The sequence below is a fragment of the Delphinapterus leucas genome, unplaced genomic scaffold, assembly GCF_059928025.1.
Source record: "Delphinapterus leucas isolate spDelLeu-1000000601 "Yukka" unplaced genomic scaffold, BTC_Dleu_Yukka2 spDelLeu_asBTCV2_sq25, whole genome shotgun sequence".
NCBI lineage: Eukaryota > Metazoa > Chordata > Mammalia > Artiodactyla > Monodontidae > Delphinapterus > Delphinapterus leucas.
The window spans coordinates 17,572,463-17,594,178 of NW_028322234.1; the positions used below are offsets into that span (position 1 = coordinate 17,572,463).

General features: G+C 61.1%; 2 protein-coding genes across 3 annotated transcripts; both read left to right on the plus strand.

Moving 5' to 3' along the window:
- Positions 1-1,587: 1,587 nt before the first annotated feature.
- On the plus strand, positions 1,588-6,480 carry ADAT3 (adenosine deaminase tRNA specific 3). The gene is made up of 2 exons (XM_022557281.3): positions 1,588-1,671; positions 5,165-6,480. Exon 2 carries the CDS (start codon positions 5,428-5,430, stop codon positions 6,478-6,480), a length of 1,053 nt encoding a protein of 350 aa, XP_022412989.1. The 5' UTR covers positions 1,588-1,671; positions 5,165-5,427.
- Positions 1,590-20,258, plus strand: SCAMP4 (secretory carrier membrane protein 4). Of its 2 annotated transcripts, XM_022557282.3 has the most exons (7): positions 1,590-1,671; positions 8,224-8,272; positions 9,431-9,559; positions 9,850-10,006; positions 11,722-11,823; positions 16,818-16,935; positions 18,633-20,258. In XM_022557282.3, the coding sequence occupies exons 2-7, from the start codon at positions 8,266-8,268 to the stop codon at positions 18,810-18,812; spliced, it is 693 nt and encodes a 230-aa protein (XP_022412990.1). In that variant the 5' UTR covers positions 1,590-1,671; positions 8,224-8,265; the 3' UTR covers positions 18,813-20,258. The 2 variants fall into 2 exon arrangements, with proteins under 2 accessions (XP_022412990.1, XP_022412991.1); XM_022557283.3 differs by lacking the exon at positions 11,722-11,823.
- The last annotated feature ends 1,458 nt before the right edge of the window (positions 20,259-21,716 follow it).

Genomic DNA, 21,716 nt, shown 5'->3' on the forward strand with positions numbered 1-21,716 from the left:
ATCCATTCAAGTCCCTGCTTTCCACTCTCTTCTGTATATACCCAGCAGTGGAATTGCTGGATTTTTGGGTAATTTTTTGTTTAAGTTTTTGAAGAACCACCACAATGTTTTGCACAGCAGCTGCACCATTTTACATCCGTACCTGTATGTGTTTTTGCATTTTGAGAAATTAAAAATAAGCAGAAAGATACATTGAAGAGATTCATTTTTTAGATGCAAATAATCTAGGCATTGCTTTTAATAACATACCAGTTAAAGAGCGTTAAAAAAAATCAGCAGGGAATTCCCTGGCAGTTCAGTGGTTAGGACTCTGTGCTTTCACTACTGCCAAGGGCCCAGGTTCAATCCCTGGTTGGGGAACAAGATCCCACAAGGTGTGTGGCAGGGCCAAAGAAAAAAAAAATCAGCAAAACAGGGACTCTTGGCTAGCTTGGCTAGCTTGAGTGGGACATGCAGGGATGGAAAGACATCTCTAAAAAAAAAAAAAAGTTAAACTAAAGCATACATTAATCAGAGTATTTAGAAAAGAAAAGAGTGATTAGCTTCCAGCAGGATGGTTTCCCGGAGTGCTGTTTCACATAGGAATAGATTGGGACACCAAGAGATGCTTTGCAAATTAAGAGGAGAAACACAGGGGGTTGGACTCTCAGGGTCCTGCAAGGTTGAGGAGCTGCGCTGCGGGGGGGACTCTAGGAGGTGGGTTCTACCCTCCAGCCACTGCCTTCCAAGGGTAGACGTTGAACGGATCTTGGCAGGGGATACCTTGGTTCTCGCAGGAGTGGAGCAGGGAGAAAATGGAAAGATTGAAAATTTTCCCCCTTCAGGGTCCTTCTAGACCTAAATCTTTCTCCTTGCTTAGCAGTGGGGTTAAACCACGGTCTTCCAACCCCCCCCCCCCGCACTGTGGACAATTTGGGAGGCTGCTTTGGGGGCGTCCTATGCATTGTGGGGTGTTTGGCAGCATCCCAGGTTTTGATGCCAGGAGGAACCCCAGGCGTAACAACCACAAATGTCCCCAGAGATCGCCCAGTGTCCCCTGGGAGTGGGGGGACAAATTGCCCCTGGTTGAGACCCTCTGGGTTTAACCTCTTTAACCAGAATGAATAACCGGATTTGCTCATTAGCATGTTTAAAAAATTAGCATGTTTCGCCTGGGAGAGTCAAGAGGTCCCTTTCGCTTACTGTAGAGATGGGAAAGTGAGGCCGGAGTCGGCTGGGGCCCCAGAGCAGAACTGGAACCAGACCGCATCCTGGTCTCTGGGAACAGGCTCTCCGGTGCCACGTGGCAGCAGCAAACTGGACTCGGGGAGTGACTGCAACGGGTGGCGTGTGCCTCTCCGCCTCAGTCTCTTCACTCTGCTGATTTCCCAAAGGGCCCTCAGGGTCGGACTTTTCCCGCCGCCCTGATGGGTCTCGAACCCTCAACTCAGAGCTCGCCCCTCTCTCCTGCCGGTCACGGGAGCAGCGCTCAAGAAAGGGGCGGAGCGTGGCGGAGCGCGCGCGCGCGCTCTTGTGGGGATTGTAGTTCAGGCTCCGCCTCCGCCTCACGCTGACTCCGCCCCTGGAACTACGCTCCCGTCGTGCCCCGCGGCGCCAGGCGGTGAAGAGGCGGGGCAGGCGGGCCGGCTGCTAAGACTTGGTGAAGCGCAGCGCTTCCGCCCGTCTCGTCAGGTAAGCGCACGGCCCCGGGGTCTCGGGCTCTTGCGTCCCAGGCTCCCGCGGAGGGCGAGCGGGAGCTGGGGCGGGGGTCGCGGCTGCGGTGGACGCCGGCCGCGCGGGGAGCTAGGGAGCAAACTGGGCCGGGCTCGTGCGCCCCTCGGGCGGGCGCGGGGAGCGGCGAGTGTGCGCGTGCGCGTGCGCGCGGGGCTGCCGGGCCTCGGGACCCCGCTCTCCGCGCCCATCGCCCTTCTGCGCGTGCCCCTGCCGTCCGTGGTGGAGACCCTGTGCCCCAGCTGTTTCCGGCGTGCCTTGCCCAGGGGTCATCGCGGCCAACCCTCTACCTCCGGGCTGTCCACTGGACTGTCCACTTACCAGCTTCCCGCCCGCTTTGGGGGAAATGCCCCAATCTTTCTGTACGTCCTGAACATTGATAATCTTTCCTGATACTTAAGGAAAGTGTGAGTTTTCAAGACCTTTTAAAATTGTGACCTCGGGTCTCTCCCACACCCCACATGCACGAGGTTCTCGAATTTTCATGCACGAAGGCCCACTTACAGGGTGGCCAGGTTCTGCAAATAAACACGCAGGTTGCACCCTTAAATTGGAATTTAGTGTAAACAACACACACACATATATATTTTAGAATACGTATATCCCAGTGATTGTATGGGACACAACAATTATGCTAAAAATTTATCTGATCATCTGGAATTCGAATTTAGCGAAGCGTCCTGCATGTTATCTGCGGACCACACTTTGTTGGGGAGCTTGTCAGAAATGCAGATTTTGGGGCCCTCCCCCTTCTATGGGGCCGAGTCCTGGAAACCGTATTTGAAACCAGCGCCCACCCGGACTGTGTGAGTGTTGGAGACTCCAGCCCTGGCTGTTCCTTCTGCCCAGGGCTCCCCACCCTCCCTCCAGGCCCAGCTCTGGGTCATCGCCTCTGAGGAGCCCTCCTGGAGTCTGCCCGTTGCAGGGCACTGGGCCCCAGAGCCTCCTGTGGATTTTGTCACTTTCTGCCCCAGGCAGCCATGCATGGCGGTGGCCATGGATCCCATTTCACAGAGGGGGAAGCTGGGGGTGGGGTTAGGACAGGTAACACCAGGTCTCAGCCAGGAAAACGTGGGCTGGGTGAGGGCTTCGGGCAGGGCTGGGACACACCCAGGGGTGAGATAAGGCCCCTTCCTCTGGTTGGGTGTCACCTTCAGAGCCTGACTCAGCTTGCTGAATAAGCCCCGTTGCCTCCTCGGACACCAGACCCACAGCCCAGGAGTTCCAGGGCACCCAGTGAGGGGACTGGCTGTTAGGTGTCCTGACTCCCTGGTTCTGCAGACCCTCCAGGGCCTGCCCCACGCAGTTGATCCCTCCCTGAGCCTGGCAACCGGTGCCTGCCGCAGAGGCTACAACCGTAAATGTAAACAGTTGTGAAAGGGGCTGCCCCCCCTCATTGGAGCACAGGCACCTTTATGAGGTGCCCTCGCTGTAGGCAGAGGGAGGTGGATGCACCCAGGGAAGGGCCTGAGCTTGGCGGGAGCAGCAAAGAGCACAGCGGGGAGGGTGGCGCGCAGTGGGGCGCCCAGAGCTGGGGGTGGATGCGGGGCTTCAAGGACGAAAAGAGGACCAGGTCAGCCTCCGAGCGCGCGCGTTTAGGTCCCCGCGGACGATGAAGCAAGTCGCTAGGTGGGTCACCCTCTGCGGACCCTGTTTCTCATCTGTAGAAGGGGCTCAGGACCCCCATGGTCCGGGGCTCAGAAGGCAGAGTCGGGGAGCTGCTGGCCACCTGGCCTCAGCGTCAGGTCCTGGCTCTGTCCTCCCAGCCACTTGGCCCCAGGCAAGTTCCTTGGCCTCTAGAAAGGGAACAGCCCCACAGTCTCTGTCCTGGGTCACGGGAAGGAGTCGGGGAGCCTGTTCACGGCAGTGTGAGGACGTGCGGTGGTTCCAGCGCCAGCAGTGGTCACGAGGTGCTGGGCCTCGTTTGGGGCCGGCTGCCCTGGCGACTACCACATGTCCCCCACCACCCGCAAGGAGCAGCAGCTTTCCTGAGATATGATTCACACACTGTGTGGTTCACCCACTTAAAGTGTATGTTTGAGTGTATTCGCTATGTTGTGTGATCATCACGTCTGTCTAATTCCAGAACATTCCATCCCCCCAACAGGAACTCTGTCCCCATCAGCAGTCATTCCCCATCCCCTCCACCAGCCCCTGACAGCCACGAAGCCACTCTCTGTGTCTGTGGATCTGCCCGTTCTGGACGTTTCCCGTCAATGGAATCACACCCTGTGTGTCCTTCTGTGTCTGGCTTCTCTCACTGAGCATCGTGTTCTCAGGGTCCAGCCACGTTGTAGCGAGTGTCGGGGTTTCACCCCTTTTCATGGCTGAGTGATAACCCTGTGTGTGGAGGGACCACGTTGTGTTTATCTGTCCATCTTTCTGTGGACATCTGGGTTGTGTCCACCTTTTGCTGCTGGAATCCTGCCGCTGCAGACATGCGTGTGCGGGTGCCTGCGTGGATGTGTGTTCCAGTTCTCCTGAACACACACCTAGGAGCGGATGGTGACCTGCTGTATTTAGGCATCCTCCCTGGGAGCCGGCAGCCCGGCCAGCAGTGTCCCAATGGCAGCCCCCTGTATTTGTCATTTGTTTTATTTTGATCAGACAGAGCTTGCATTCTTGGAGATACAAACGGGACTGTGTCTGTCTTGCCCAGGAGACAATTTTATCTTGCCCGGGAGACAATGGGAGCTTTTGTGGCCTGGGGCAGGCTGTGCAGGCCCTGGTATCCTGGGCACGGTGTGTGCCGGGAGCAGATTCAGAGCCAGTGCCCCGGACCCTCCTGAGGGCCCCGCCTGGCACGGGCGTCATGGGCGCCCGAGGGGCCCGTCCATGCTGGCTGCTTCTCAGAGCTGCCACCTGCACCCCTGGTCCTGTGCGTTTGCCGAGCTCGTATCGTGAGCTTCGGACAGGCGGTGGTGGGCGAGGACCTACCGTGTCCTCTGGGGGGCCTGTGAGCTGGGGCGCATCACAGGAGCAAAAGCCTCGTCCGGGGGGAGAGGCGGAAGGGGCTGGCCCACTCCGAGACGCCGCCAGGGTGCAGGGCGCAGCGGGCATGGCACCGAGATCCTCTGGGGTCCAGCAAAGGTCATCTGTAGTGCATCTCTAACGTCATCCAAGGCAGCCCTGACCAGTAGGAATATAATGCAGGGCATGTATGTGAGATGAAGCGTTTAGAAGCCATGTTTTTGAAAAGTATGAAGAAACAGGTGAACTTAACGTTAGTAATACGTTTCTTTAACCTGAGACAGGCAGGGTATTCCCACTTCAGCACGTAGTCAACACGGTCGCTCCCCGGTATCCATGGGGAACTGGTTCCAGGACCCCCAAGGATAACAAAATCCGAGGATGCTCAAGGCCCTTATGTAAAACGGTGTAGTGCAGACGGTCCTCGGTATCCGTGGAACACAGAAAAAACTGAGACAGTTTATGTTCTTTCTTTTGTATTAAGTCTCTGAGGTCCGGTGTGCATTCTCCCAACGTGAGACATCTCAAAGCAAAAGGGGGAAAAAGACACCGTAACGAGGGCGGTTTAAACTCTGTGCAAAGCAAGCGTTAGTAGGCCGTGAGTGAGATGCGTCTCGCTCGGTTGGACGAGCCTCCAGATTCGGCACGCTCCTGGGACCGACCCCTCGTCCGGCCCAGCAGGCTTCCCGCAGCTCAGGATGATGCCCTGCTCCGGTGTCTGTCCCCGCAGTCGGAGCCCTGCCGAGGATGGACCCCACCCCGGGCGACGTGGAGCCACACAGAGACGCGAAGGCCGGGAGCCCCGAGCGAGAGCCGGCGTGGCAGGCCCTCCCGATCCTGTCTGAGCAGCAGTCCGGCGCTGTGGAGCTGGTGCTGGCCTATGCTGCGCCGGTCCTGGACAAGCGCCAGACCTCACGCCTCCTCAAGGAGGTGTCAGCCGTCCACCCGCTGCCCGCACAGCCTCACCTCAAGAGGGTGCGACCCAGCCCCCGCCCCGGCTGCCCACACGCGCTGGAGATGCTGCTGTGCCTGGCGGGTCCGGCCGCGGGCATGCGATCGCTGGCCGAGCTCCTCCCGCCGCCGGCCGTGGACCCCCGTGGCCTGGGCCAGCCCTTCCTGGTGCCTGTGCCCGCGCGGCCGCCCCTGACCAGGGGCCAGTTTGAGGAGGCGCGCGCCCACTGGCCCACCACCTTCCACGAGGACCGGCAGGTGACCCGAGCCCTGGCCGGGCAGCTCTTCTCGGTGCAGGAGCGGGTGGCGATGCAGGGCCACATGGAGCGGGCCGTGTGGGCCGCGCAGCAGGCGGCCTCGCGGGGCCTGAGGGCCGTGGGGGCAGTGGTGGTGGAGCCGGCCTCGGGCCGTGTGCTGGCCATAGGCCACGACTGCAGCAGCGCGGCCGGACCCCTGCTGCACGCCACCATGGTGTGCATCGACCTGGTGGCCCGGGGCCAGGGCCGCGGCGCCTATGACCTTGCACCCCACCCCGCCTGCTCCTTCGCCCCAGCCGCCGCCCCCCCAGGCGTCCGCGCGGGCTCCGTGCACAAGCTGGATGAGGACGCCGATGGCCTGCCCTACGTGTGCACCGGCTACGACCTGTACGTCACCCGCGAGCCCTGCGCCATGTGCGCCATGGCCCTGGTCCACTCCCGCGTGCGGCGCGTCTTCTACGGGGCGCCCTCGCCCGACGGCGCGCTGGGCACCCGCTTCCGCCTCCATGCCCAGCCGGACCTCAACCACCGCTTCCAGGCCTTCTGTGGCGTGCTGGAGGCCCAGTGCCGCCGGCTGGACCCTGACGCATAGGCCCGGCCCGGACCGGACCTTCCTCAGCCTCCCTCATGTTGCCAGGGGCTGCCGGCCCGTCTCGGCTTGGGGACACTCGCGCTGTTGCTGCCGGCGCGTGGGGTGCATGCCTGTCTGGGTGAGCTCTTCTCCGGGCTTGGGCGTAGAGGGGCTTCAGCCAGGCCAAGTAGCCGGGCAGCTTCAGACCTGGGCCTCTGGGGCCACCGGGATTGTGTCTCCTTTTCTCAGGTGTCAGGAAACAGCTCTGACGTGTGAAAATAAACAACTGAAAACCAGGTCGGTGTCTGGGACTTCCCTGGCGGTCCAGTAGTTAGGGCTCTGTGCTTCCAGTGCAGGGGGCACAGGTTCGATAAGATCCCACGTATCAAGCGGTGCGGCCAAGAGAAAAAAAAACCAGGTCGTTGTCTGTTGACAGAGGAGCGAGGGTCCCTGGATCGGGGTGGCTGCTTCCGCCGACACCTGGGCTTGTACTGGAGGGGGCGCGGGCGGTGAGCTTCTGAGCCACGTGTGGGCAGAGCGGGGCCCCCGGAGTCTGGAAGGCTGTGGCTGGACTCTGGGGAGGAGCCCGGCCAGCCTGGACTCAGCTGACCACATCAATTTCCCGTCCTTCGCAGGTGCCCACGGGGTCCCCAGAGGGGCCCTTGGGCTCTTCCAAGGCGGGTTAGCACTAGGACCCGTGTGCGAGGGGCTCAGAGCAGCCTGTTTGTCCATCCAGCAGATACACGTTGACTGACCACACAGTGCCACAGGGCCCTGAGACATCCCTGCCCTGAGCCCCCGCTCCAGCCCCCAGCCCGGGGATGCTCCCAGCCCGTGGGGACAGGGCAGGGGGGCTCGGCCAGAGCCGGAGCAGTGGGCAGACAGTGGGGCCTACAGGCAGGAGGGCAGGGCCAGGCCGGGCTGAGGGTCCCGGTGGGGCCCTCACTGAGCAGGGGGCCGGGGGGTGGACCCAGGGAACTCTCGGTCACTGGATCCTTCCCACCTGGACCACCTCCAGGCAGGGCTCCCCCACCCACTCTGGTGCCAGGCACAGGGGGCAGTGCAGGGCCAGCTGTACCGTGAGGGCCAGGTGGGTGCTAGGCGTGGCCACATTGCCTGGCCCGTTTCCTGAAGATGGCACCATCTGCCCACAGGGCCCTCGTGGAACAGGTGAATTCAGCTCAGTTACACGCCTCGGTGGTGTCTCCTGTGAGGGGCTGCTCTGTGACACGGGCTCCTGGGCTCCTTCTGGGCAGGGCCGCTGGGTGCCGGGTCTGTCCCCTGGCGTTTTACTTGGATTGCAATGGGGTCCTTGGCCTTGCAAGACTCACAAGGGCAAAACCGCAGACCAGAGAGGTTGTGTGGTTTGCCTGAGGTCACACAGCAATGAGCATGGACCCATTTATCGGTGATTCAGAGATTCTTTGTGGCCATAGGAGGTGCTCAGAGCCATCCGTGGATAAAGGGGAAGTTCGGGGGGTGGGGGAGATGAGGCAGGAGGGCAGTGGGGGTGGGTTGCCGGGATCCTCTGGCCTGATGCCTCCCCTCGCATAAGTGCCAGGCTGCCTGGGGGGCTCTGAGGTGAGGTGGTGACTGGGATCGCATGTTCAGGGCTGGGCCAGCCTTTGGGCCAAGAGCCCAGGTACCCCTGTGGACAGTTTGGTGGTTAGGACGGTGCCCGTGGTAGCCCTCTGGGTCTGCAGCTGGCGTTGGGGTCACCCAGCAGACATGGGGACCCCCTGACTGTGACTGTCTCCCCTCCAGGTGGCTGCAGGCTTCTGCCCCTGCCCTGTCTTCACAGCGGAAATGTCAGGTGAGTCCTGGCCGCGTCGCACAGCGAGGGTTCCGGCTTCTCCATCCCTCTGGGAAGCGCTCGGGCGCTGGATGCTGTGCTGCGGGCAGGATCACGTCCCCATTGAGGCCCGTGCAGTGCCTGCCATGGCAGCGCGTGCGCTAAAATGGAGCCATACAGAGATGAGCACGGCCCCTGTGCCGGGGGACACGCGAGACCAGAAAAGTTTCGTGTTGAAAACCATGAAGTCTGGACCCCGGGACCCTGGAACAGGACCCTATTGCAGATGTAACTTAATTTGAGGTCCCAATGGAATAGGGTGGCCCTGATGTCTCATGGCAGACGTCCTAAGAAGGAGGAAATGTGGGCACAGACACACAGAAGCCAGGGAAGATGGGGGCGGACACTGGAGGGACGGGTCCACAAGCGCAGGACACCTGGAGCCCCCAGAAGCTGGAAAGGGCAGGAAGGACCCTCCCCTGGAGCGTGTGGAGGGAGCGTGGCCCTGTCACACCTGGATCTCAGTCATCTGGTGTCCAGAATGGAGATGGGTAAATCTCTCTTGTGTTAAGCCCCCCAGTCTGTGGTCATTTTGTTACAGCCGCCCCGGGAAGTTCATATGTCCCGAGTGCCAGAACCTTCCCTGGAGTCAAAGGTGTGAATGGCACGTGGGCCCTGCCATGGAGTCTGTGTGTGTTCCTGTGACCTCTGAGAAATCACCACAAACTCAGTGATTTAAAATAAAATTTGTTCTCTGACAGTTCTGAGGTCAGGAGTTCGACTGGGGTCTCACGGGGCTGAATCCAGGTGTGGGCAGGGCTGGTCCTTCCGGAAGCTCCAGGGGAGCAGTGGTTCCCGCCTTTCCAGCTTCTAGAGGTGCCGCATCCCTGGCTCGCAGCCCCTTCTGCATCCTCACAGCCAACAGTGCAGCATCTCCCATCTCTCTCTGCATCTGCTCCTCCCGCCTCCCTCTTATAAGGACCCTGTGATGACGCTGGGCCCCTCGGGGGATCCAGGGTCCTCCCCATCCCAGGGGCCTTAACTTAGTCCCACCTGCAAAGTCCCCTCTGCCCCGTGAGGTGACATGTCCACAGGTCCTGGGACCAGATGGGCGCATCTTTGGGGCCGCTACAAGCTGATTGCAGTGTGGGTTTTGTTCTGGCCCCTGTGTCCCTGCAGAAAAGGAGAACAACTTCCCCCCGCTGCCCAAGTTCATCCCCCTGAAGCCCTGCTTCTACCAGAACTTCTCTGACGAGATCCCTATCGAGCACCAGGTCCTGGTGAAGAGGATCTACCGCCTGTGGCTGTGTGAGTGGACAGGGCAGGAATGGGGGGCCACCTGCACCACCCAGGGACCCAAGCCTGGGACAGGGGCAGGCTAGGAGGCCGCCCTGCATCCGGGCGGTGAGAGCCTGAGGGTTTGGTGATAAAGCTCCTTTCTGCTGAGCTCCTGTCCGGTGTGGATGGAGCAGGTGGCGGGGCTGGGCCCTCTGGACCCTTCTCTGGCCTCGAGGTCCCTGCACTCATGGGAGCCGCCGTCCAGGGGTGGGGGGTGTCCCGGCTCAGCCCCTCTCTCCCCCTTCGCCCCCTCCCCACAGTCTACTGCGCCACCCTGGGCGTCAACCTCATTGCCTGCCTGGCCTGGTGGATCGCCGGCGGCTCGGGAGCCAACTTCGGTCTGGCCCTGGTCTGGCTGCTGCTCTTCTCCCCCTGCGGCTACGTGTGCTGGTTCCGGCCCGCATACAAGGCCTTCCGGTGAGTGGGGCGGGCGGCCTGCACCCTCCAGGGGCCCTCGGGGAGTGTCTGGTGCTGACAGCCCCAAACTGAGGGGAACAGGCTACCTCACCGCGTGCACTCCCCTCCGTGCCCAGCCCCGCGTGGGCTGCATCCTGGTCTGCATCTGCCGCCGGGCCCAGGCGTGAGCTCCACCCCCTCCTCTTGTCCAGTTTGGATGGCACTTTATATCGGGTCTGCAGACAACGGCCCACGGGCCAAAACCAGCTGCTGCCTGTTTTGTTCACTTCTAATAATTTTATTGAGATAATATTTTTACATATTATCCAGCTCACCTGCTTAACCGTTCAGTGTTTCTAGTATCTTCACAAGGTTGCACAACCAACACCACTGTCTAAAACCCCAAAGAGAAACCTCGTGCCCATTAGCATCCCCCCATCCCACTCCCCAGCCCCTGACAACCATGAACCTGCTCTCTGTGTCTGTGGATCTGCCTGTTCTAGACGTTTCCTGTCTGTGGAATCACACACTGCATGTCCTTCTGTGTCTGGCTTCTCTCACTGAGCATCGTGTTCTCAGGGTCCATCCACGTTGCAGTGAGTGTCGGGGCTTCACCCCTTTTCGTGGCTGAGTGGTGCCCCCGTGTGTGGAGGGACAGCAGGTTTTGTTTTGTTTTATTTTGTTTAATAATACCGTGGGGTTTTTTTTTGGCTGTGTTGGGTCTTCGTTGCTGTGCTCAGGCTTTCCTTAGTTGCAGAGAGCAGGGGCTACTCTTCGTTGCGGTGCGCGGGCTTCTCATTGCGGTGGCTTCTCTTGTTGCCGAGCACGGGCTCTAGGCGCACGGGCTTCAGTAGTTGCCGCACAAGGGCTCAGTAGTTGTGGCTCACAGGCTCCAGAGCACAGGCTCAGTAGTTGTGGCGCGTGGGCTTAGTCGCTCTGCGGCATGTGGGATCTTCCTGGATCAGGGCTCAAACCCGCGTCCCCTGCATTGGCAGGCGGATTCTTAACCACTGCGCCACCAGGGAAGTCCCCCCACAGCTGTTTATCCATCATCCGTTGATGGGCGTTTGAGTTGTTGCCACCTTTTGGGTGCTGTGAATCTTGCTCTGTGAGTTCAACCCCAGCCAGCCCCCTGCTACTCAGGTGTGTGCCATGTTTGCCCCTGGAAGGTCCCTGAATCCAAGACTCAGTGGGAGTCATACAGGGCCCCTGGTGCCCTCTTGGGGGCAAGAATCAGAAACCTGCTCACATGGGCTGAAGCAAAAGGGGCCTGTTGCTTGAGGCCCCAGGCTGGCTGGTGTGACCGTGCGCAGGAACGGGGACCCCCGAGGGCTTTGGGGACTGCCTGGGAGCAGCCCTGAGCTACGCGAGCATCCCTGCTTCCCCCGCCCTTCCTCTGCTTTGGGTCCCCCGGCGCCTGCCCTCCTTTCATGAGCCGGAAGCGGCCTGGGTGAGCCCCGTGCAGCCTCCCTTGTCCGGGGCAGCAGGCATGGGTCCAGCATGCAGAGCACCTCCAATCCACGATGAACCTCCCTTGGGCCACGTGGGTGCGGGCATGTCCTTAGGACGCAGGAGGCTCTTAAACTTCCCAGGAGGAGTGTGTCTGGGTGACATCCTCTGGGAAGGGCAGTGCTGGGCCCCTCCTGATGGGAACTGCAGGGGAGGGGCTGTCCCACTCCTGCAGCCTCTGCCTCTTCCTTCTCGGCCTCAGTAATGGCTGTTTTCCTTTCCTCCAGATCTGACAGCTCCTTCAATTTCATGGCGTTTTTCTTCATCTTCGGAGCCCAGTTCGTCCTGACCGTCATCCAGGCTATTGGCTTCTCGGGATGGGGCGCATGGTGAGCAGGGCCCCCGAGAGCCCGCAACAAGCGGGGTCAGCTCTGGGACCACGAGTCACTTGCTCGTACCGTTAGTGCAGGCTGAGCTCTGTGACGAGGACCCCAAAACTCCGACAGCCGGGACAGGGCTGACGTTTGCTCCTTGCTCTCATCAACCCTCCAGGGAGCTGCCGGCTCCGGGGGCCGGGTGCGGCGGATCCGCCCGCCTTCTGCCGCCTCATGCATGGTCACCCGGCCCCAGGAGGATCTGGGAAGCGTGGTCCATGGTGTGTCTGGGGGGTGGGAGAGCAGCTCGAGGGCCTGCCCTGAGCGGCCACCTGTGCCTAGGCCTACCATCTAGGGGGTGAGCCGTTTTCCATTTGTTTGCTTTTGGGGTATCATACGAGGTTTCTGTGGCTACTGTAACAAATTACTCCAGATTTAGTGACTTGAAATGAAAGAAACTTATGTTACATTCTGGAGGTCAGAACTCACTTTAACCTGTGAGTGGGCAGGGCTGGTCCTTCCGGACGCTCCAGGGCAGCATCTGTTCCCGCCTTTTCCAGCTTCTAGAGGCGCCGCCTCCCTGGCTCCCGGCCCCTCCTGCATCCTCACAGCCAGCAGCGCAGCATCTCCCGTCTCTCTCTGCCTCTGACCCTCCCGCCTCCCTCTTATAGGGACCCTGGGATGATGCTAGGCCCCCCGGGGAATCCAGGGTCATCCCTGTCTCAGGGGCTTTAACTTAATCCCACCTGGAAAGTCCCTTTTGCCACCTAAGGTGCCACATCCGCGGGGCCCTGGAGAAGGACGTGGCAGTGTCGGGGCAGCGGGTCCGTCTGCGGCAGGCAGTGCCCAGAGGTAGCGCTGGGCGGTTGCTCTTCCTGCCTCATGTGCCGCCTGGCGTGTCCCCACGTCTCTTGGTAGAATTTCTCGGCGTGTCGGGACCTTGCCCGTGTGAGCGGCGGGGAGTCTTCTGGGTCACGCCCTCTGGTGGATCTTCTGGCTCCTGGGTGGGGGGCGCCTGTTGCCATTGCCTTCTAGGTGTCCGTCCCCGTCACTCTGCCGTGTCCGCGGGGATGGCAGCCACGTGCCCTTGGCAGTGGTGAGCTGTGCGCGCTCTTTTTCTTGAGGCCCCGCTGAGGTTGCACGGCCTCTTGGTGTCCGTTTGCTGCCGGGCCTTCACCCCTCCCCAGGATGGAGCCTGTCACCCAGGGTCATCTCCAGGGTGCGTCTCTCCGGGTTCCTGACATTGCTCCCTCCCTGCATGGTGAGCAGACCCTGAATGCTGGGCCTCCTCTTGGCCGATGCCTTCCCAGATGCGGGTGTGGGGTCCTCAGGACCACCCCAAGTGCAGGGATTCACTGGGCGACCCCCAGGCACGGCCGAGACCCCAGATCCAGCGGGAGAGTAGGTGCCTGGGTGGACTCCACGTTTGCATAGGCGGTGTTGGGACGGGGAGCCCCCGAGGTCTGGTTCCAGACGTGGCCTCACGCTGGCACCCAGCCGCCTTCTGCCTGGCCCCCCATCGCCGTGGTTTCTGCGCGGACGGGCAGGGCGCACACCTTCCTTGGGGCCCAGCCTGCAGAAAGGGAACATCGGAGCCGACCTTCCCACCTCCCGTGGGGGCCTCCCCAGCTGGTGACCTCACCTTGCGCAGGGGCTGCCCCGAGGTGTTGCCCTTGTCTGGGAAGTCGGGGGGAGGGGGATGGGGGTAGTAATAACAACGGTGACAGTGACGGTGACAGTGCTCCTGGGTGTGCAGGGAGGCTTGGGCACCTCCCAAGGGCTGGCTCATTTGCTCCCCTTGAAGGGGTCTCCTGACTTCCTAGTCTGCAGACAGGGGGACAGGCATGGATGGGGGCAAGGGTTAGGGTCAGGGTTAGGCTCCGTACCTGGTACCCAAGGCCCTCCCCTTCCTGCCGGTGTGGGCAGCTGTCCTGGCTCTGGTCCCGTACGGGGACCCCCGGGCTCCGCAGATGTGGGGGAGTAGATGGCGCCTGGCCTGGGGGCCGCCTCAGGGCTCAGTGCTGGGGCTGGGGCCGAGGAGCTGCAGCTCTGCCTGTCTGCATTCACCCTGACGGGCCAGCCTGGGCTTCCCCCGCCTGGGGTCTGCCCCGCTGCTGAGCCTCCCCGCCCGGGGTCTGCCCATTCCGGGGGTCTCCTCCTGGCTGGCTGGGGTCTCCCTGTTTCCGGGGTCTCACCCTCCTGCCCAGGTGGCCGCAGTCCCGCAGGTCACCTCCAGGGAGCGAGTGGACCACTCGGGGGTCAGCGTGTGGAGCCTCGGGGATGCCTTCCGGGGGCACCGGCTCCCAGCCAGTCCCGGGCCCGCAGGTCTGTCCCTCCCTGCTCACCCCAGACGCTTCTCTGTGAGTCCGTGCAGGAGGCGGACTTTTAAAACCTCTGAGACGTCTTATACGTAAAAGGCCACGATGCTGCTTTGCGCCAGGAAACCAACAGTGACCCCAGCACCTCAGGTGCTCAGACGTGTCCTTCCTGCCCTCTCGTGACCTCACGTGGGGCTCCTTAGAGATTCACGGACCCGGGGCAGAGCCCGCCGCCCACCACTCAGCCAACTCCCCGCCCACATCTGACGTCCTCGCCTCGACCACACATGGCAGGTGCAGTGCTCTTACCCACCTGCAGGTGTCACAGGTTTCCGCAGTGTTTCCGTGACAGGTCTTTCCCCTCGGGGATCCCTCTGGGTTGTTAACGTTTGGCCTTTGCGGTTGGTTCACATCAGACTCCAGGTGAGGTGTGAACGCCTTTCTGATCCGGGAGCTCGACGGTCTGTAGTCTCCATGGTAGGGGCTTTATCTAGGTGCTTTCACAGCCAGAAAGGCAGCCTCTTAAGCGCATGATTCAGTGGTTTTCAGTGTATTTACAAAGATAGAGGTTCATCACCTCTATCCAATTCCAGAACATTCCGTCACCCCAAAAAGAAGCCCGTCCCCAGCATCAGTCACCCACAACCCCTCCCCAGCCCCTGACAACCACGCATCCCCTCTCTGTGTCTGTGGACTTGCCTGTTCTGAACGTTTCCCATCAGTGGAATCACACTCTGTGTGCCCTTCTGTGTCTGGCTTCTCTCACTGAGCGTCGTGTTCTCAGGGTCCGTCCACGTGGTAGCGAGTGTCGGGGCTTCACCCCTTTTCGTGGCTGAGTGATGCTCCCGTATGTGGAGGGACACGGTATGTGTGTCCATTCACGGACACATGGTGGACGTTTGGGTTGTGTGTGCCTGTCTGTTATTGCTAGTCGTTCTGCTGTGCGGTTTCTACAGGTATCAGTGTGAATGTGTATTCTCATTCCTCTTCCACCTGGTTGTGGAATTGCTGGGCAACACAGTAACTGTTTAGCTGTCTGAGGAGCTGCCAGGCCCTCCCATAGCCTTTGCAGGCTGCATCCCTGTGCTGTCCTTTTGCACCTTCTGTCCCCATATCCCTGGCTCTGTCCCCTCAAGCTCCTGGCCGAGTGGCCTTGGGGGAGCACCTGTCCCTGCCGCCTTGTCTCCAGGCCTGTCATCCTCCCTGCCCTCCCCCCACTGCCGCTTGCCTTGGCTGACCCACCTGGTGGGTGCAGCAGGCTCTGCACATCTGTCCGTAGCTGGTCGAGGCCGGTTTATCACCCACTGTCCTGAGTGGGTCACCCTGGGCTGTTGGTGATAATGCTCTCTGGAAGCTCCGGCTGCTGGTCCCTCTGGAAGTCTGGGCCATGGAGCAGGTCCGCATCCTACAGCCCCACCCTCCCCAGTGGCCAGGATCCATGGCCCCAGATCCGATGCGAGATCATTGGTCCCCAGAGTGGCCCCTCCCCCAGCAGAGCCAGCCCTTTCTCCCCTCCCGGGAGCCCACAGGACAGCATCCAGCCCCCCACTGGCCCAGCCCCATCTGCCTGTCTACCTACCTGAGTCCCCCAGCCGCCCGGCTGTGCTCATACCCCTCAAAGTGCAAAGCAGCGTGTTCTGCTGTCCTTGTTTGTACACAAGGACGTCTCTCCTGGTTTCACAGAGGGGCGAGGCCTGTTCATGTGTGCCTGCAGCGGGTTGCATACATCTTATAAACCCTCTCAGGATGGATACATAGTAGATGAGCTACACCAGTTCCCTCTGGGCTGGGGAGGGGGTCGGCAGGAGAGAGACTGTCTATTGTGTTTTTTTTTTTTTAATTTCCTGAATCTTGAACAGTGCGGTGTCATTACTCACTAAGAAGAAACATTGTCAAAAACACCCTATTTCCTGCCTCTCCCTCCCAGAGACCAGATGGGTGTTCTTCCGCATGTGGACTAGGGACGCACCCAGTGACCACCAGCTTTTCTCTTGTTTTGCTGTCTCCTTAGCAAACTGATGTTCCAGTCATTCCCAGCCAGTGGGCGTTTACAGGTTACCCTCAGCTTTTCCTTCTTACAAACAATGGCCGTGGCATACATTTTTACAAGTGAAATAGCTGGGGGAAAAGGAATGAGCGCTGGGGCTTCCCTGGTGGCGCAGTGGTGGAGAGTCCGCCTGCCGATGCAGGGGACACAGGTTCGTGCCCCGGTCCGGGAAGATCCCACATGCTGCCGGGTGGCTGGGCCCGTGAGCCATGGCCGCTGAGCCTGTGCATCCGGAGCCTGTGCTCCACAACGGGAGAGGCCACAACAGTGAGAGGCCCGCGTACCGCAAAAAAAAAAAAAAAAAAAGAAAAAGGAATGAGCACTTAAGTCTTGTTGTAGGTCACACCCCATTGCCCTCCAGGAAGAGTGCACCCCACACTGACAAAGTAATGTTTGTTTCTCCATTCCCTCACGATGTTTGCCGGGACGATGGTGTGAGAACGAGACTTTTTCTAACTTGCACATCTTTGTTGGTGGGTTCGAGCATCGCTTCCTAAGATTGTTGCTCCTTGTGAATTGCCCATTTTCTCTGCTGGTCATTTACCTTTTTCTTGTTGATTTATTGGAGCTCTTTACATATGAGGGATGGTGGGCCCTTGTCTGACAGTCATGCTGGCTCCCCCACGCTCTCTCGCCCCTTGCAGTGGTTGGCTGGCCGCGATTGGGTTCTTCCAGACCAGTGTCGGGGCCGCCGTGGTCATGCTGCTTCCGGCCATCATGTTCTCCATGTCGGCCGCCATGATGGCCATCACGATCATGAAGGTAACTCCTCTGGGTCCCGAGACATCCCACTTCCTCTCTCGCATCCTGTGTCCTGACCTCCCAGCCCCGGGGGCTCGTCTTACCCTGTTTTGGGGGCAGGAGACTGAGCATTGGGAAGTGAAGTGAGCGCTGTCAGCAGGGCACACCCTCCGTGGTCCGGACCCTCGACTGCTCAGGCCAGGGCCCTGCCGTCCTGCCCACATGGCCTTCCAGGGAGGAGGGACTTGGGGAGACAGTGCCCTGTGGCCGATGGTGACCACTGCCTGCCAGAGCCCCTAGCACGCGTGTCCCAGAGGGTGGTCCACACTGCCAGTTCAGCCACCGCCGGCCACTAATCGCTGTTTACGGTTAAATCCAAATTGAGTAAAGTTAACTAAAACTAAAAATTCCTTGCGTCCATCGCACCCACCTCCTCCCGAGCGCTCAGGCTGTGAGGGTCTGGTGCCGACCAGCTCCACCATCACGGGCTCTCCTTGGACAGCCCCACTCCAGGCGTTTGGAGGCTTCCAGTGGGAACGTGAGCCCTATAGTCTGGGGGCATCGGCTGCACGAGGGTTGTCCTGGGGCCACGTGGAAACTGACGGGTGATGAGGCTGATGGTGTGTCCACCTGGCCTTCCCGGTGGTGATCCTCTCGGCCGTGCCCCTCCTGTGCGCCCAGTTCCGCTGCTCAGGGAAGCCAGCCCTACCCACAACTTTTTTTTTTCTTTTTTTTTTTCCCACGCTGTGGGGCTTGTGGGATCTTAGCTCCCTGACCGGGGATCGAACCTGCACCCTCGGCAGTGAAAATGCAGAGTCCTGAGCACTGGACCACTGGGGAAGTCCCTGAAAGCTGGGTTTTGAGTCCCTTCCAGCCTCTGTGCCGTGGGATCTCAACTGTTTTGTCAGGTTTTGAGGCCTGCACTGTTCCGGAGCCCTGGGTCATCTGGAAGGACAGAGGGGTGCCTGCTCCTCCGTGTTTGCCCCTGAAGTCCCCTGGCTCTATGGATGACCTGAAGGGGGCAGGAGGAACCAGCAGAAAGCAGACCCCGGGAAGCTTGGGGAGATGCTGGGACGAAGGCCGTGCAGGGACAGCTGCGGTTCCACCAGGAACATCTCAGCAGCAGACGGGAGGGGTTCCGAGCTGAGCGAGTCCTCCAGAGCAGAGCTGCCCCATCGGGGTCCCCAGCACTGCCCCGGTTTGGGGGTTCGCCGGGAGGCCATTGCACAGGAGAAAGATAAAGGACAAAAGCGTCAGCTTCACTGCTCAATAGCCTCAAGTTAAAACAAATGCCATCTTCTCAGTTAGTGGATTTGCTGGGACTTCCAGAAATAGCCCAGCCCCGTGTCCGAGGGGCCCAGCCTTCCTGCATGGTGGGGAGGGTCCGTCCCCAGAGGTCTCTGCTGAGGAAGTCATTGCAGAGATGTGCTTGGCAACACGGGGGCCCAGGGCCTGATGTGCCCCGGGGGTTGAGTCACCGGGTGGTCGCCAGGCTGCAGACCTGTCCTGGATGAGCCCCTTTCTGCTGGGGCGGCGGAGACCCTCGGACGGGCAGGCAGTGGTCACAGCGCAGGCGTGGCCTTCAGAGCCCCCCACCCCCACCCCGTCTCAGCTTCTGCACTTTTTCTAAAGTTCCTGCAGTTTGTCATCTGTTTAAGAAAAGCCCCGCCTCGAACCCAAGTGGGTCTCTCCACCGTCCTTTCTTCCACCCCCCGCAGGTACACAGCATCTACCGCGGGGCTGGCGGGAGCTTCCAGAAGGCGCAGACAGAGTGGAGCACAGGCGCCTGGCGGAATCCACCGTCCCGGGAGGCGCAGTACAACAACTTCTCGGGGAACAGCCTGCCTGAGTACCCCACCGTGCCCAGCTACCCGGCCAGCGGCAGCCAGTGGCCTTAGGGGGAGTCCGGCGGCCCCGCTGCCCGCCCTCCACCGGCCCACCTGCCCCTTGCCATCCACTCCCACTGCCCTGGGTTTGGTGAGGCCCCACCACCAGCCAGGACGGCAGACCCGGGGGCTCTCGGGGACCCGCCCCCGCATTCACCTCACTCCTGAGAGCAGGGCTCCCTGCGAGCTCTGCCCAGAAGCTGTCCGACCGCCGCTGTCCAGCAGAAGGCCACCCCCTGTGGTCCTGAATGCGTTTAGTCACCGTGACGTCCACTGTGCTGCAGCCACACCCTCTCCCCTCGGGGTCTCGGGGGGCTGACCCGGGCCTTGCAGGTCAGAGGTGGGCCGGCTGCCCCCTTTCCAGAGCTGCTGACGCGGAGAAGGGCCCCGGCCTTGTGTCCACCCTTCCCGGCCTCCATCCGGGTGGTCGCCCTCGGCCCAGCTTCCAGTAAGAGGGAAAGAGGGAGGCCTTCCCAGCACCAGGTTCCGGTCCCTGGTGGGAGACGGAGGGGCTTGACGGTAGCCGGATCCTCCATGTGTTTGCCCTCTTGTGGACTTGCCGCCTCAGTGCCATGATCTGAGCTTCACCCCGTCTGGCTGGCTGTCCATCTGTCCATTGGCAGCTTACCTCCAGTCCCCCTGCCCGTGGCCACGCTCATTTTGAGACGCTCTCATCTCCCCCGGAGGGGTCTTAGAGCTGGGACCCTCAGGCAGGACCTCGTCAGATCTGACACCTGGGACCAACTCGCTCTGCGGGGAAGGGGAGCCGCCGGTCTGTCCCCGATGGAAGCAGACGGGAAACCAGACGCATCTCCGCAGAGCGCATGCGCCAGGCCGAGTGCTGGGCCCGAGGCTCGTGGGCTGCCGTCCACGCAGCCCTCCCGGGGCCGCGGGACCAGGAGTTGGAGTCCCTGAGGGGACAGAGGAGAGTGACAAGTCTGTGCCTTATTAGGAATCTGAACCCGCCCCTTCGCTCTGCCCTCCGGTCCTTCCAGCTCCTTCCCAGACAAGCAGCCTGCACCTGTGTGAGTGGATGGGCCCCCGTCCAGGCTCCCGGGCACCCCGGACGCTGCCCCTCGGCTCCTAGCCGCCCAGCCCTCGGGGCCCTTCCTGTTGCACCAGCTGGGCCGCCCCCCATGCCTCTGCCTGCTTGCTTGGCTACTCGTGCTGACCACCCCGCGGTGCCCGAAGGTGGCTGCGAGAAAGCGCCTGGGTCTGGGACCCTAATGGGCCCCTGAGATGGCGTCCCCAAGGCCACCTCCCGTGACGGAGGCGTGCACCGCTCTCCCCGTGGGGCCGAGTCTCGCGTGAGCGGGGCGCCACCAGTGACGGGTGATGAGCAGGCGTCAGCCAGCCCGGGATCGCCCACAGCACCCACCCCCACCCCGCTCCTCGCTGTGCGTTGTGGTTTTTGTTACGTGAGAATATCCAGGAAATAAAGACATCCTTTCTGCATCAGAGGAGCCTCCGTGGGGGCTGTCTTTGGCGCCATGTGGTATCACCTCCGGGGCCTTCCTCCCCTGGATCCCAGCGCCCACGGCCTCTGGTGGGATAAACCAGGACCAGGCTGTGCACTGGGCCGAGTGCCGTCCACGCTGCCCGCCGCCCCTGCCCGCTACCCTGCCCCACCCACCGCGGAACCTCACCCGCAAGCCATGTCCCTTCGTGTTCTTGCTTTCAGTCACATTTTCTTCATGCTCAACCGCTTTCATCTGAAAAAGAAAATTTGCAGGAAGTGAGACACCAGCGCCACTTGCCGTGAAGGAGACGCGAGGGCTGAAGTGGCTGAGATAGGAGCGGTGTGGGTCTGCAGAGGCCCCAGCCCGGCTCACGGGGGGCCCTGGTGGTGGAGTGGACACCCCGCGTGGACACAGGAGAGCGGCGGCGGGTCTGTTACCTCACGGACACCCGGGGGAGGAAACGAAATCAGCAGAGAGGAGGCAGACGGAACCCAGAGCAAGTGGCGTGGGTTTCCTCGCGTCCCCCCAAGTTCATGTGAAGTTCTGACCCAGCACCTCAGAGTGGGACCTGTGTGGGAACGGGGTCTTTGCGGGAATAGTTAGTTAAGGGGAGGTCACACAGAAGCAGGTGGTCCTAACGCAGCAGGACTGGTGTCCTTAAGAGGGGGCTGTTTGGACACACACGGGGAGGGGCCATGTGAAGGCAAAGGCAGAGATGGGGTGAGGCCGCTCTGAGCCTAGGGTTGTGGGGAACCCCGGAAGCCAGGGGAGAGTGGGGGCGGAGGAGGGCAGGTGGTCCCTGGGCAGGAGCCAGCCTGGGACCCCGGATCTCGGGCTCTGCCCTGCCGAGCTGAGGGGATACATGTGTGTGAGCCGCGCTATCTGCGGTGCTGGGTCGCGGGCGGTGTAGGGCTCACCTGTCGGTGTGGGGGACGTGGGTCTGGGGAAGGGCATCTGCGTCCTCGGCTCAGAGGTGACGGGGACACAGGACAGGGTGGAGGTGAGGGGACCAAGGCCAGGTCGAGAAGGGGACCGTCTGCTGGGGCGACCGTGACGGGACCACTGACCTGGGACCTAAACGAAGGATTTATCCCTCCCGGTTCTGGATCCAGGTGTGGCCGGACCGCACTCCCTCCAGACTCTAGGGGAGGGTCCTTCCTGCTTCTCCGACCCTCAGGGCGCTCCAGGCTCTGCCTCTGTCCTCACAGCCTTCTCTTCTGTCTCTTACGAGGAAACCATCCTTGGATTTGGGGCCCACCCCACATCCGGCATGATCTCAGCTGGATCCTTACCTTTAATACATCTGAAAAGACCCTGTTTCCAAGTAAGGTCACAGGTTCTGGGCCACCGCTCAGCCCATCCAGGGAAAGAGAACCGAGGCTGCACCGAGGGGCTTGGCTTTGGGGATGGGTCCCTGGGATGGACGAGAGCATCATTCACGGGGGAAGGGGTGCAG